The sequence below is a fragment of the Galdieria sulphuraria genome (genome assembly GCF_000341285.1).
Source record: "Galdieria sulphuraria unplaced genomic scaffold scaf_29, whole genome shotgun sequence".
Taxonomy (NCBI): domain Eukaryota; phylum Rhodophyta; class Bangiophyceae; order Galdieriales; family Galdieriaceae; genus Galdieria; species Galdieria sulphuraria.
In genome coordinates this window covers 61,091-72,452 of record NW_005178446.1, presented here as the reverse complement: position 1 = coordinate 72,452, position 11,362 = coordinate 61,091, and the positions used below count along the sequence as shown (strand labels likewise).

Here is an 11,362-nt window from a genome sequence, read left to right as displayed (position 1 = left end):
TATTTCACATATCTACTTGATTCCTTGTCACTCTGATAAAAATATAGTCTATCCTAATCATGTATTTGCGACGGTGGAAATTCATCGTCTTCAAGACAGCCCGCCATTTCAAAAGTGGAGGGAAATAGGAATTGAAAGGCGGCTCCAACTCAACAATTTGAACTTTGGGATTGAAGAATTGTTTGGGCTCCATGGTTTCTAAAGAAGAACAAAATTCGTTAAGTTCTTTCCAGTTTGAAGCACGTTTGACTCAAGCCAGCCTTATAAAAAAGATCTTGGAAGCTATAAAGGACTTGGTTACAGATGCAAATTTTGACTGCTCGCCTGAAGGTCTTTCGTTACAGGTATTTTGAGTCATATTGTCTTACAAAGAGTTTTTACGCTTTGCTTTTAGGCCATGGACTCTTCTCACGTCTCTTTGGTTTCCATGGTTCTTCATGCACAAGGATTCGAAATGTTCCGTTGTCAAAGAGCAGTCTCCCTTGGTATCAACTTGGCTTCCTTAACCAAGATACTGAAGTGTGCAGGTAACGACGACAGTATTACTCTTAGAGCAGATGAGAAAGGGGATAAAGCAGAGTTTGTCTTTGAAAGCCAGAGTCAAGACCGTCTTTCTGAGTTTGAATTGAAACTGATGGATATAGACTCGGAACACTTGGGTATTCCGGACACAAAATATAGTGCAATTGTGGAAATGCCTTCTTCAGAGTATAGGCGTATTTGTTCCGATCTAGGGGTGATGGGTGATACTGTAAGAATATCAGTCTCGAAAGAAAGTGTCAAGTTCCAAGTGGACGGTGATATTGGCAAGGGAAGTGTCTGTCTTCATCCTTCTTCCGTGGTTGATAAGCCTACAGAAGTCGTTAAGATATCTCTTGAGGAGCCTGTAGATATGATTTTTTCTATACGGTATCTCAATTATTTTGCCAAAGCAGCCCCCTTGAGTGACACTGTTACACTTTCACTCAGCAAAGACTTTCCTTTGCAAATAGAGTTTAAGTTTGGTGAGCAGATGGGATACTTGAGATACTATTTGGCACCTAAAATAGATTGAGTTGTTGAGCTTTCCTTGTTTCTCTTGTCCGAATATTGTTTGAATAAAACAGAGACTATACATTATATTTCCTTTAGCTATCAAGATGATATATATATATTTGTCAGTTTGTGAATGAAGTTTCCTTTTCACTTTGTCATTTTGTAGTAAACAGACCAACACTCTACACAGTTCTTGACCATCCTATCTATTTCAATTCTAGTTGTACCTATGGCATGCAATGTGCCTCTGATACGTGTACAGGATGAATGGCTTCCCTTACCTTACGAAAACGAACTTTTTATATTATCCAGAAAGGGAGTCGTTTGTGAAATAAAGAATGAAAGGTATTTGGTTATTTCACACTATGTTCCTCAAGTTTTTTATTTTCCTAGGTGCAACTCAACAAGGAGTGATGGGGTTTTGGTGTTGACAACTCAACGGTTGGTGTTCATTGACAAAAGGATTGACCAACACGCTGCTATGCAATCCTTTGAGGCTCCCCTTTACGGCATATGGAACGAGAAATTCCATCAGGTAGTACTTTCTTCTTCATTCCGTTGCTATTATGACTCAGTGGTTGTGTCAGCCGATACTATCTGCCAATAGCCTTTCTTGTGATGTACAACCAGTAAGTCTCTATAGTCGCCGACCTTTTTGTTTGTGTTGCTAATATTTACAGTTTGATGATCAACCTTTTTCGGGGCTTGTACACTGCAAGTTTTCCTTTTACCAAGGTGGAGTTGGGGTGTTTCTACCGATTTTTTTCACTTTATTATCGCTTCATAGACAAAACCGTCAACGAGAAACTACTATGCAAGTCAACAACGAGATATTCCGACAAGTGCAAGAACGTTTTACAGCATTCGTAGATCCCAGTGACCCTAGTCATATTTATGTGGCACAGCCTTTGAAAGCAAGTCAATGAGAACAATCCAATTCTTTTGAGGCTTTTTGTACTGTGAGAGCTTTGCACCTCCATGCTCTTATCGATGATGATGATTTGCTAATTTCATAAATGTGCTATATTTAATGATTCGTGGTTTGGAATTCAAGGGAATGAAGTATCGTCGACTTGTGATATTCCTGTGCTGCTTACTACTATGTTGTTGTGTCATAGCAACCAACTACATAGAACATGATAACAACCCTCAGCTGTCGCCATTCCTGGAACGTTTGAGTGTTTCTTCCTACAGCGACGGAAGTCAAGTCTGTGCCAACGCTGGTCCCTTTGATAACGCAAGTCTCAAGATTGAGTATACTTATCTTGCCAACCATAAAGTGTCGGTGAAGCTTTGTTCCTCTGTGGTGTAATAGTACTTGTCCATATTTCAGCGACAACAAAAGGTGGTCTTCCCAAGCTGAAAAAGAACGGGTAGTTGAATAAACTTTGTTATTCAGTTGCTTTTATTAAGCTTCTAAAAGTTCCTCATATTCATTAGGTGCTTGTACCAAAATATTGATCAGTTTATGCAACTTGCGTCCATCATAAACTCGAGTCATTAGACTCGACGGTAAATTCCGTATGATGCACCTGTTTTTCGCTTTCTCATCTGATTGTAACCAATTCTCCAAACTATCCAACGATATCGTATCCATATACACGACTAGGGACGCATCCAATGCAACAAAATCATCCGTTTCCATGTAAACCTATCCAACAAGCATAAACCCAAAATGTGAAAAGTCTCAATGCTATCCTTTTCTCTCCTGTTCTTACATTTTCCAATTCTTCTTCAATGCATCGTACCAATGACAAAGCATTTCCAAAAAACAACAACTTGGGTAATCGAATCACATGCTGTTGTTCTTCTTTCGACACACGAAAGCAGCACCGCCACCAATCCTTATTCCTCATATCGACGACATCCAACATCCTAATACAATGAATATCGAATCTTACACTAGTTAAACTCATACCGCCAAAGTTGGAATAGAATGGGAACGTAGGATGTAAATATGGCAAACGCTAGACCCCATACGGAACCCAACAACAAAGGTGCCAAAAATGACGCAGTAAAAATCGCCAACTCCCAAGCATCCAAATATAAGAGTCGCATCCATTCTTCCCATTCAATCAATCCAGACACGGAGATACATATAACGGAAGCCAAAAGGCATTTAGGAACATAACGAAGGAACTCGGCAAGTCCCCAAGACGCAAAAGCAAGGAAAAGGGCAGCGATCATTTGTGCAACTGGAGTCTTTGCTCCAGCGTTAGCATTTACAGCAGAACGAGAAAAACTAGCAGCTTGAAATATCTTTCAGAAACTATAGTCATATATATAACCTTTGATACTTCTTACCAAATGGATAACATTGCACCCAACCTCCAAATAAATTCGCCAATCCTAGACTTGTTACTTCGCGATTCAGATTGACCTTGTAATGCTGTTTGGATGCCAACGATAACGCAATAGATGTACTTTCATATTGTATCTCTCAACTTTTCCATTCAAAATGAATAGCTACTCTCACCTCTCAATCAAAACCAACAGTGTTAGAGTTGCTATAGTACGAATACGAAATGCTTCTCTTATCATTTCCATTCGTGGCCACCGAAATTTGGGAAAAGCTTGTGGAACAGAGCCAACCACTTCCATCCCAAAAGTTGAGGAAAAATGGGTGGCAGAATTCAACAAAGTCATCGCTACAAGAATTCCAACCATCAAGAATGAGTACCAAATAGAACTATGAATAGATTGCCAAAAACGCTGCAAGTATAAAGAAAAATAGTGCTTGGATACATAAAAGTACATCAAAACGCAAATAGACAACATCGTTGTTGGAATCTTGAGCTGACTGACATTCTGAAATACAAAGCTTGCCACCTTCCACTATTCCAATAATGTCAAACCAACACTATATATCAATCAAACACAAACTTACGGCATATGCACTTTGAATAACGGATATTCCTAAAAGAGCTCCCAACTCATTACAAATAATGACAATGGAGACTGCAGAAGTAAAACCTAAGATGACAGTGCGACTGATATAGTTGGCAAAATGACCGCCACCTAATAAACCTAAAAGTATCAAAACCATACCAACAAATATAGAATAGATAGAAGCCAATTCTAAAGCAGTTGAAGAAGTCGTTTCTGGAGCTATGCTTTGACCCACACTTAACGAAACCAAAGCAACCGGACCACCAATAAGATTTCTAGAACTGGAAAGTAACGCTTCCACAAACATAGGAACAGCAAAATGAAACCCTACGGACTGTGGCAATCTTGCGAGAAGAGAATAGCTCAGACCCTGACTAAATAAGGGTCTTCCAATCAGGACGTCTACTTTGCAATAATACTACACTTACACAGAACATACTAGACCTACTGTTAGTCCAGCAAAAACATCAGTTATGAACTGGAACCAATCATAGGAGGAAAACCACTTCAGACTCGGGAAAATACTTCGTAGGACTGCTCCAAAAGTTCCACGAAAAGCTGGCAGCGTTTGGTTTGCCTCTGAGTCGGAGTTCTTTTGCATAAATTTTTTGAAGTCTTTGTATATGACACTTTTACAAATATATATATATATCTATATCTATATATGCTCTACAACCTTTACTTTGCGATGGCTGCCCAAGTCTTCCATGGAAATGAAACGATGTTGTTTTGGGCTTTCTAGATATTCGGCTCTTCATATAGAAAAAGCTGATATACTCAAGTGAATATAGTTATCCTCTCTTTGAAACCAATTGAGCGTTGGTGAAAAGACGTAGCCTTTCCAGTCTACTAACAATATTGTCGAGTTTCTCTTTTGTTTTATTCACCAGTTGTCTAGCGTCGGTAAGCTTTTCTAAGCCTTCTCCCACAACTATGCTCTGTTCTGTCTTCTCCAACTATAACACGAATTACCAGCAAATACAAACTATCAAGCTTCAAGATATACCTCTACCAATCTTTCCATACACGAAGCCAACTGAACAGCAAGTTCGTCTTGTGAACGACATACTGAAAATAGAATTGTTTCCAGTTCTTCATAAGTCGTACTGAACCAGCTTTTCTCTGTCGCTGTTTCCTCCATTTGGTACCCCATCGGTTTTATGATCGATCTCAATCGCTTCATAATTTTTAATCTACTTGTATTTATCAACTTTACAGACCAATCACTAGCATAGTAAGGATAATAAATAAAAAGAAAAGTCCAATAATCAAACAAAATTGTCCTCTTCCGGTTTCTCGAACCAATCGTGATATTCTCCCTTGTAGAAGCTGCAACCTTCCTTGAGTGGAATCAAAACGTCCTCCCACTTCTTCCAACATTCGGTTATGTTCGTTCAGTTCCTCGTGAATCTCCTTTCCCATGTTGCCGATCCTTATCACTGCGCTGGCCAACTCATCCAAACCTCATTACCAGTTAGTATTGCCTTCCTTACTTCTGCTTATAAACCAACTTACTACTATCTTGTTGTTCAATAAGGTTTTCCTGTCTTAAAGCCTCATCTTGAATATACTGGTCATTCAAACGTTCCATGTTTCTGGCTGCTCTTGACTTTCTCTCGTCTTCGTAAACTAAATTTTTCTTCACTAAAAGTGAACCTCCACTAGATGATTTCTTCCTATCCTCCTCCAACTTTTGCAGTGTGCGTGGACTCTGTAAAGTAGACTTGATAGTTTCCAGTTCCTTCATAGTATCCGACACAAAACGCTTTCTGGAGTCAATCTCGAGTTCTGACAAATGGAACTTGACAGGATTTCGTTCAACAACACTAAAAAAGAAATGGTAAAACAAGTATCCTCAACCTATCCGGAGATTCTTACTGGACCGTCTTTTGCAACTCTTGTAAATCTAAATACACACTTCGAAGCGAGTTCTAGACATACACAAGTCTCAGCAAACAAGTTATGTTCTACAAAAATTCTCAGTTTTCAGTACTTACCTGTAACTGGTTATGAAGCAAGTCAAACTCTTCATTTGTAGCAGTGTTGGTAGTGAATATTAAACGTTTCCACTGTTGAAAAATTTCCTAAGAATACAGTCTTTCAAAATATCTGACTATTTTTGGGTAACTTACACGAATAGAAACAAGGCTTTCTTTCACTTGATCACGGACCACATAGAAGGGGTCTTGTTTCGAAGGAAGGGGTTGTTGCATCTCACCAAAATCGAATAAGACGAGTTGCAATTCATTAGTTTCCAAAATATCTCTCATTTATTACATACATAAAGCTGCTTCCTACTCACAAGACATTTGTATAGAGATCATGACAAAGAGTGAATTCATTCCAACTTCGACACCTCACGACTCCTACAGTCAACACCTGTTGAGATTGTTTCAAAAGGCAAGCACTTCAAACTCTCCGATAATCGGCTCTATCCAAGCCATTGTACCCCTTCCATGCAACCCTTTACACTTTATTATCTTCATTCTTTTTCATTTTGTCGGGTTGATGGTACAGCACCTATCCATAACAGAGTTAGTCTCCGAGTTCAACCATTCTTTTGACTCACAATGAGGTATCGCCCGGCAACGTTGAACCCACTCAAGTGCTCCAGTGCATTTTTGGCGTCAAGAATGTCCTCATATATGACGAAAGCAGTTCCACGAGTATTCGGCGCGTTTCCTAGCCTTATTTGCCTTACAGCCCCAAACTTGCCAAAAATATCGTACATTTCTTCCGCCGATATTTTAAAAGGAAGGTTCCTAGGTTTTCTTCAACTAGAGTCATTATCAACAATTCCCAACAGTACCTAATGTACAAGATGCGGTTTACTTCAGGTGCTAGACGAGTAGGTCCCGGTCTCTTACCAGCCAACATCTTTCTTCCTAATGGATAAATGCGAAATTTCAGGGTTTCCATTTTTTTTGTTTTTGGTCAAAACTCATCCATTTCATGATTTCTCTCAATATGTAGAGTTGGTTATCACAGAGCTTCGATGCATACACTCCTGTTGTTTCAGGAAAATAGATGATATTCTTCTTTATCCATTTGATATTCGCGTGAAAATTTCACTAGGAGCCAAATTGAAACATTTCAATCTCATAAGAGTATGATGAGAGACGACTCGAGGAAGATTTCACCCTTTGGCGCCAAAGAGTTCCCCCTCTTCCCTCCTCCTCCCACTCCCTCAGAAAAAAAATTTTTAAATTTCACCAAAAGCAATCGTTACTTGCTGTTCATTGAGCGATTCTTCTCTTCATACTTTCTTCCCATTTGGAGTTTGTTATTCGTGAAACAACATCTTTTGATATTTGAAATGTACATAAATGAAGCGTTCAAGACCAAGAAACCTCGAGAGTTGTCTTTTCTTGCGGAAAACAAAAGCAAGCCCACCCTTGCAAAGGGTGAAGAGAAAGTTGCCAAACTTTGTCACAAGGACCCTAATGGAGCATCACAAGAAAAGATCCAAATATTCTTAAAAGAACAACCAGACCACGAGAAAAATAGCTTTCCAGATAGTATTCCGACAGTTTGGAATGAGAAGGAGGACAAACACTCACCTTCTTCAATGAAAAAACCTCAAATAGATCAACTACCCCATACAAAGAGCTGTGAAAAAGGGATTCCATTCATTGAAACTCCTCCATCTTATTCGATACAACAACCGGTGAATAACCCATCATCGTCTTCATGGAATATCCACAAGGCACCGGAAGCTACTGCGCATGTCAATTGTTCAAACTATTCTTCTTCGACACAGGAAGATAATAACAATGAATGGATAAAATATGATAAAAGCCTTCTACCTGACCACTTTTCATTCTTGTTGGATGTTCTACAAGGATTAGAAAGCGCTTGGATTCTTCTTCGTTCGAGAAGGCAGTTGGTTCTCTTCAGTAGAGTCCAACCTATCGTTCAAAGGACTCTCAAAAGAACACTTCATTATAAACATGTTTGTCAAATTGCGAACTTATGTCCGGACTTACTGAAACTTTCAAAATGGAAAGAGTCAAGTGATGACGTTGAATTGATAATCTGCGATGTGTCTCAACTCATTTTGCAAGGCGAGGCAACCAACGCCAAAACGGCTATTGCTGCTCGAAGAATATTGCTTCATCGCAAGTTGGTAGAATGTTTCGAACAAGGGATGCTACAACTGGATACGAATGATCCCTGTAAAAGCCAAAATAACCAACAAGACGAAACAAACTGTAGCCAATTCTCATTTAAGAGAAGCAATGACAGTTTACAAGGAAAGGATGACTCTTTACCGAAAAAATTTCTGAAAACAGATGACATCTTCGACGATAATAAGCCAACACAGTTATCTTTGAAGGATTCATCCATCTCTGAAAAGTTATTAAAGAAAGTTCGTGAAAGAGAACGTCGAGAAACACAGCAAGCTACTATGAAAGAACAACAGCGAGAACAAATTGTATTAAGCAGACTACCTAAACTCGCAGACGCCATTCGATCTATCTTTATATCTTCAAAAAAGACAGTCTTACCATTTGACCTTTTATTACAGCAACTGAAAGGTCAAGAAATGATTCCGTTTAGTCAAGAAGAATTTTCAGAACAAATTTATGAAATAGTGAAAAGGATTCCACAGTGGCTGCAAATAGAAGAAAATAGAAATATCAAAGTCGTCAAATGGAACAATCGAATTCCTTATTTCTCATTACGAAAACAATTGACGGCCACATCCATCCCTTAAACTTGAGGGTGCGCATGTGTTTGAGGTATTCCTTCATCTCTTGAAGATTGCGTGGTTTGTGCCTTGTCGCAAGATTATTCACTCCACTAGGAGTTTGATCTGTTCTCTATTTTTGAATGGACTGCTTTGTGAATAGCAGAATTTTTAGTCTTGGTTGTAGTAGAGTGACATACTTTGGTTGTCACAAGGGTTTCATCCAAGTGTCTCCTTGCCTGCGTGTTCGTACTCACCGACAGGCTTGTGTTTGTATTCGGAGTTGTCGAAACTCTTCATCAAGTCAATATTCGTTCAATCGAAGAGACTTGATAAAAGGTCTCTTGACGGTCTCCATCGCGCCTTTTTTGTCTGCTTTTCCTGCGACAGCGACGCATAATTTCAAATTGACTGGGCAATATGAACAAGGTAACTTTTATATTCGTTGTAATGCTTATGTGCCCTTATGATATATTTGCAGACGTACGAAATATGGTAGAAAGTTTGAGAATGGCTTGTGACCTACAAAGAGATACTCCTGAACATGATAGCACTGTTCAAAGAATTAGAAAGCAAATGAGTGACTTTGTCTCCTTTTACCGTAGAAATCCAAACGTCGCTGGATCGCCATCTTTTAGTACTATCTATACTGCTATTAATACTGTGGCTGGGCATTATACAACTTTTGGTACAGAATATCCTATCCCAGAAAAACGCAAGGCAAGGCTAGAGCAACAGTTTAAAGATATTGAGAGGGCAGTTTCGAGAGGACGGTAATAAAAGTCTATAAAGAAAGCGGTGTGTTGGAATGTTTTGAATGGATGGTTTGTGAGATCATTTCTCCCAACTGAATAAAGGATTCTTTCTTTAGCTTCGGGACTTCTTATTCTTTCGTTTTATGAGCAACTCCCTTGAAGAGAAAAAGTCTTACTTTAGTAACCGTGTAAACCTGTTGGTAGAGAATATCGGCACTAGTTTGAGGGTACAGTTGAGCAAATTGGAAAGAATCAGTTCTCAATAAATGTTAGGACTTGTTAAGACAAGGTGCGGACTCAAGTGACTGGAATGAATATGCGGGCAACCTTGAGGTATACCAGTCTTCTCTGCGTTGTCAGAATCCGAGTAACTTTGAGTTAGTTGCATCTATCCATAGAAAATATTTCCAGGGATTTGGAAGAGCTATTGACACTTTCGTTTGAAATAGAAGTTTTGACTTTGGAAGGCAACTTGCCACAAGTCATGTCCGAAACAGATGGAGTGGAGGCTGCTATTCAAAAGCGCATAGCAGAACTTAACTTCGCTCTGGAACAAACAGGTGTGTTTTCTGGTTTCTCATTTTTGTACGACGTGAACTTTCAACAAATAGTCGAGAAAGCAACTCGTGCCTTGCAGAAGGTTTCAGACTACACACCTTGGGTTTTGGATGATGGACACAACATGTGATGCGTGTCTTGGTATCTTTTGAAAGTGGTATTTTGTCAATACGAACTCGCTGAATTATTGTTCTCTGCACAAGGTACAAAGACATGCTGATTATCCGCACTCTTTATGTTCTTTATGATATTTCTGTGAACTTGTAAGAATATGGTTAACGTGGAAGATTAGGATAGCGATTGTCAGTGACAGGTTTCAAAACGAATTTCTTCAAGAACGAGTAAAGCCTTTTCGTACAATTTCACGAACAGTTTTGCGATATTCTTCCGGTGACTCCCTAACCAAACTTTAGAATACGAATACCATCAGTCAACGTAAAAACTCTTACTTCATCAACCTGTAAGGTTCGGCTTGAGCGGGGTCATCTAAATTCGGTGAACCAAGAAGCTCCTGTATTGCAAACAAAATCTGCAAGCAAAGTCAGACTCAAAAGAGCATAAACATAAGAAAAACGTACCGATTTAATTGTGACTGAAGGCTTCCAATCTTTTGAAGGATCCAACAAACTTAGGCAAACCGTTCCCGACGGAAAAATGTTGGGATGAAAAAGTGGTGGATCAAACTTACCTATGTAGAAAAAGTAAAATACAAACGATTGCGATTGACTTCCAAAACTACTTACAAATAGGTGGCTTCGTTGGATAATCCTCGGAAAATTCCAAAATCAAGTGAAACGTTCCATCTTCCCATTCTGTCTATAAAACACACTTATAAATAGAACATGAAGTTACTATGACAGTCTCACTCCTTTTTTTCCTGGTATTCCACAACGCCACTTAAAATAATTGCGCTTACCGTCCTCGTCAAACGGTCTTGCAAAGAAGCCATGGGGGTGGTCCTTGCGAAACTGGCGATGTTCCTCCTGGAGTCGAGTCAAGGCTAAACTGTTTGCCATAATAAACAGAAAAAATTATGGGTTAAAAAGTTTGGCTAGAGTCTCAACGAAGACTTCGTAAATAAACAATCAAATAATCCACTGGAATGATCTGTCCATTTTCAAAAACATTCAGTGATTTTGACAAAATTACCTTATTACTCTAGCTTTCAACTCCATAGTCTAAAAGTTTAAACCCCAGTTTCATAAATGACTGCAACACTTGAATAATACTATACCTTATGTGCTGAAAGAGTAAAAAATTACCAAAAAAGCTTCGCTCTGAATAACAACAAAAAGTAATCGACACTTAGTTATCTAAGAAATAATAAAAGTAGACATAATTTATGAATAATTAAAATTTAATTTTCCAATATTCGTCATCTTCTTATACCAATACATACATAAATAAATATATATATCTATATATTCCTGCAATA

The 11,362-nt window shown here is 38.8% G+C and overlaps 10 protein-coding genes across 12 annotated transcripts; 5 read left to right on the top strand and 5 right to left on the bottom strand.

Moving 5' to 3' along the window:
- The first annotated feature begins 152 nt into the window (after window positions 1-152).
- On the top strand, window positions 153-1,220 carry Gasu_35620 (proliferating cell nuclear antigen). Its single transcript, XM_005705453.1, has 2 exons — window positions 153-344; window positions 395-1,220. Exons 1-2 carry the CDS (start codon window positions 192-194, stop codon window positions 1,052-1,054), a joined length of 813 nt encoding a protein of 270 aa, XP_005705510.1. The 5' UTR covers window positions 153-191; the 3' UTR covers window positions 1,055-1,220.
- Window positions 1,221-1,222: 2 nt separating this feature from the next.
- On the top strand, window positions 1,223-1,757 carry Gasu_35610 (hypothetical protein). 2 transcript variants are annotated; one of them, XM_005705452.1, is made up of 3 exons: window positions 1,223-1,380; window positions 1,429-1,570; window positions 1,623-1,757. In XM_005705452.1, the coding sequence occupies exons 1-3, from the start codon at window positions 1,265-1,267 to the stop codon at window positions 1,704-1,706; spliced, it is 342 nt and encodes a 113-aa protein (XP_005705509.1). In that variant the 5' UTR covers window positions 1,223-1,264; the 3' UTR covers window positions 1,707-1,757. The 2 variants fall into 2 exon arrangements, with proteins under 2 accessions (XP_005705509.1, XP_005705508.1); XM_005705451.1 differs by having other exon boundaries at window positions 1,429-1,757.
- A 32-nt stretch (window positions 1,758-1,789) lies between these two features.
- Gasu_35600 (sulfate permease, SulP family) lies at window positions 1,790-4,532 on the bottom strand. The gene is made up of 7 exons (XM_005705450.1): window positions 4,353-4,532; window positions 3,923-4,298; window positions 3,512-3,870; window positions 3,340-3,458; window positions 2,954-3,284; window positions 2,754-2,910; window positions 1,790-2,686 (listed from the first exon to the last, which is right to left on the bottom strand). The coding sequence occupies exons 1-7, from the start codon at window positions 4,523-4,525 to the stop codon at window positions 2,444-2,446; spliced, it is 1,758 nt and encodes a 585-aa protein (XP_005705507.1). The 5' UTR covers window positions 4,526-4,532; the 3' UTR covers window positions 1,790-2,443.
- A 9-nt stretch (window positions 4,533-4,541) lies between these two features.
- Window positions 4,542-5,102, bottom strand: Gasu_35590 (uncharacterized protein). Its single transcript, XM_005705449.1, has 2 exons — window positions 4,931-5,102; window positions 4,542-4,880 (listed from the first exon to the last, which is right to left on the bottom strand). The coding sequence occupies exons 1-2, from the start codon at window positions 5,075-5,077 to the stop codon at window positions 4,716-4,718; spliced, it is 312 nt and encodes a 103-aa protein (XP_005705506.1). The 5' UTR covers window positions 5,078-5,102; the 3' UTR covers window positions 4,542-4,715.
- Window positions 5,103-5,111: 9 nt separating this feature from the next.
- Window positions 5,112-6,162, bottom strand: Gasu_35580 (syntaxin 6). Its single transcript, XM_005705448.1, has 5 exons — window positions 6,057-6,162; window positions 5,922-6,008; window positions 5,803-5,855; window positions 5,440-5,750; window positions 5,112-5,387 (listed from the first exon to the last, which is right to left on the bottom strand). The coding sequence occupies exons 1-5, from the start codon at window positions 6,135-6,137 to the stop codon at window positions 5,137-5,139; spliced, it is 783 nt and encodes a 260-aa protein (XP_005705505.1). The 5' UTR covers window positions 6,138-6,162; the 3' UTR covers window positions 5,112-5,136.
- A 9-nt stretch (window positions 6,163-6,171) lies between these two features.
- On the bottom strand, window positions 6,172-6,862 carry Gasu_35570 (pre-mRNA branch site protein p14). The gene is made up of 3 exons (XM_005705447.1): window positions 6,734-6,862; window positions 6,494-6,686; window positions 6,172-6,444 (listed from the first exon to the last, which is right to left on the bottom strand). The coding sequence occupies exons 1-3, from the start codon at window positions 6,841-6,843 to the stop codon at window positions 6,391-6,393; spliced, it is 357 nt and encodes a 118-aa protein (XP_005705504.1). The 5' UTR covers window positions 6,844-6,862; the 3' UTR covers window positions 6,172-6,390.
- Window positions 6,863-7,102: 240 nt separating this feature from the next.
- Gasu_35560 (DNA replication factor Cdt1, putative) lies at window positions 7,103-8,667 on the top strand. The gene has a single exon (XM_005705446.1). The coding sequence runs from the start codon at window positions 7,241-7,243 to the stop codon at window positions 8,639-8,641; it is 1,401 nt and encodes a 466-aa protein (XP_005705503.1). The 5' UTR covers window positions 7,103-7,240; the 3' UTR covers window positions 8,642-8,667.
- A 5-nt stretch (window positions 8,668-8,672) lies between these two features.
- Window positions 8,673-9,497, top strand: Gasu_35550 (photosystem II Psb27 protein). The gene is made up of 2 exons (XM_005705445.1): window positions 8,673-9,043; window positions 9,096-9,497. The coding sequence occupies exons 1-2, from the start codon at window positions 8,758-8,760 to the stop codon at window positions 9,389-9,391; spliced, it is 582 nt and encodes a 193-aa protein (XP_005705502.1). The 5' UTR covers window positions 8,673-8,757; the 3' UTR covers window positions 9,392-9,497.
- Window positions 9,498-9,502: 5 nt separating this feature from the next.
- Window positions 9,503-10,097, top strand: Gasu_35540 (hypothetical protein). 2 transcript variants are annotated; one of them, XM_005705444.1, is made up of 4 exons: window positions 9,503-9,596; window positions 9,643-9,702; window positions 9,752-9,929; window positions 9,981-10,097. In XM_005705444.1, the coding sequence occupies exons 1-4, from the start codon at window positions 9,513-9,515 to the stop codon at window positions 10,055-10,057; spliced, it is 399 nt and encodes a 132-aa protein (XP_005705501.1). In that variant the 5' UTR covers window positions 9,503-9,512; the 3' UTR covers window positions 10,058-10,097. The 2 variants fall into 2 exon arrangements, with proteins under 2 accessions (XP_005705501.1, XP_005705500.1); XM_005705443.1 differs by having other exon boundaries at window positions 9,752-10,097.
- Window positions 10,098-10,111: 14 nt separating this feature from the next.
- Gasu_35530 (ubiquitin-conjugating enzyme E2) lies at window positions 10,112-11,072 on the bottom strand. Its single transcript, XM_005705442.1, has 5 exons — window positions 10,794-11,072; window positions 10,671-10,743; window positions 10,506-10,615; window positions 10,377-10,456; window positions 10,112-10,325 (listed from the first exon to the last, which is right to left on the bottom strand). The coding sequence occupies exons 1-5, from the start codon at window positions 10,941-10,943 to the stop codon at window positions 10,259-10,261; spliced, it is 480 nt and encodes a 159-aa protein (XP_005705499.1). The 5' UTR covers window positions 10,944-11,072; the 3' UTR covers window positions 10,112-10,258.
- Window positions 11,073-11,362: the final 290 nt, after the last annotated feature.

Excerpts from the sequence above, each read along its gene's own strand:
- Gasu_35620 (XM_005705453.1), top strand. The coding sequence starts at position 192 with ATGGTTTCTAAAGAAGAACAAAATTCGTTAAGTTCTTTCCAGTTTGAA. Across the intron at positions 345-394 it reads CTGAAGGTCTTTCGTTACAG|GCCATGGACTCTTCTCACGT; the intron begins GTATTTTGAGTC and ends CTTTGCTTTTAG.
- Gasu_35540 (XM_005705443.1), top strand. The coding sequence starts at position 9,513 with ATGAGCAACTCCCTTGAAGAGAAAAAGTCTTACTTTAGTAACCGTGTA. Across the intron at positions 9,597-9,642 it reads ATATCGGCACTAGTTTGAGG|GACTTGTTAAGACAAGGTGC; the intron begins GTACAGTTGAGC and ends AATAAATGTTAG. Across the intron at positions 9,703-9,751 it reads AATATGCGGGCAACCTTGAG|TTGCATCTATCCATAGAAAA; the intron begins GTATACCAGTCT and ends ACTTTGAGTTAG.
- Gasu_35610 (XM_005705452.1), top strand. The coding sequence starts at position 1,265 with ATGGCATGCAATGTGCCTCTGATACGTGTACAGGATGAATGGCTTCCC. Across the intron at positions 1,381-1,428 it reads TGTGAAATAAAGAATGAAAG|GTGCAACTCAACAAGGAGTG; the intron begins GTATTTGGTTAT and ends TTATTTTCCTAG. Across the intron at positions 1,571-1,622 it reads GGAACGAGAAATTCCATCAG|CCGATACTATCTGCCAATAG; the intron begins GTAGTACTTTCT and ends TGGTTGTGTCAG.
- Gasu_35560 (XM_005705446.1), top strand. The coding sequence starts at position 7,241 with ATGTACATAAATGAAGCGTTCAAGACCAAGAAACCTCGAGAGTTGTCT.
- Gasu_35530 (XM_005705442.1), bottom strand. The coding sequence starts at position 10,943 with ATGGCAAACAGTTTAGCCTTGACTCGACTCCAGGAGGAACATCGCCAG. Across the intron at positions 10,616-10,670 it reads TCCAACGAAGCCACCTATTT|GTAAGTTTGATCCACCACTT; the intron begins GTAAGTAGTTTT and ends TTTTCTACATAG. Across the intron at positions 10,457-10,505 it reads CTTCAGTCACAATTAAATCG|ATTTTGTTTGCAATACAGGA; the intron begins GTACGTTTTTCT and ends CTTTGCTTGCAG.
- Gasu_35570 (XM_005705447.1), bottom strand. The coding sequence starts at position 6,843 with ATGGAAACCCTGAAATTTCGCATTTATCCATTAGGAAGAAAGATGTTG. Across the intron at positions 6,687-6,733 it reads AACCGCATCTTGTACATTAG|GAACCTTCCTTTTAAAATAT; the intron begins GTACTGTTGGGA and ends AAGAAAACCTAG. Across the intron at positions 6,445-6,493 it reads TTGCCGGGCGATACCTCATT|GTGCTGTACCATCAACCCGA; the intron begins GTGAGTCAAAAG and ends TGTTATGGATAG.
- Gasu_35590 (XM_005705449.1), bottom strand. The coding sequence starts at position 5,077 with ATGGGGTACCAAATGGAGGAAACAGCGACAGAGAAAAGCTGGTTCAGT. Across the intron at positions 4,881-4,930 it reads GTATGGAAAGATTGGTAGAG|TTGGAGAAGACAGAACAGAG; the intron begins GTATATCTTGAA and ends TTCGTGTTATAG.
- Gasu_35600 (XM_005705450.1), bottom strand. The coding sequence starts at position 4,525 with ATGCAAAAGAACTCCGACTCAGAGGCAAACCAAACGCTGCCAGCTTTT. Across the intron at positions 4,299-4,352 it reads GTAGGTCTAGTATGTTCTGT|TCAGGGTCTGAGCTATTCTC; the intron begins GTAAGTGTAGTA and ends ACCCTTATTTAG. Across the intron at positions 3,871-3,922 it reads TTATTCAAAGTGCATATGCC|TGGAAGGTGGCAAGCTTTGT; the intron begins GTAAGTTTGTGT and ends TTATTGGAATAG.
- Gasu_35580 (XM_005705448.1), bottom strand. The coding sequence starts at position 6,137 with ATGCAACAACCCCTTCCTTCGAAACAAGACCCCTTCTATGTGGTCCGT. Across the intron at positions 5,856-5,921 it reads TGCTTCATAACCAGTTACAG|AACTCGCTTCGAAGTGTGTA; the intron begins GTAAGTACTGAA and ends GTGTATGTCTAG. Across the intron at positions 5,751-5,802 it reads GAGTTGCAAAAGACGGTCCA|TGTTGTTGAACGAAATCCTG; the intron begins GTAAGAATCTCC and ends TTTCTTTTTTAG.
- Gasu_35550 (XM_005705445.1), top strand. The coding sequence starts at position 8,758 with ATGGACTGCTTTGTGAATAGCAGAATTTTTAGTCTTGGTTGTAGTAGA. Across the intron at positions 9,044-9,095 it reads GACTGGGCAATATGAACAAG|ACGTACGAAATATGGTAGAA; the intron begins GTAACTTTTATA and ends ATATATTTGCAG.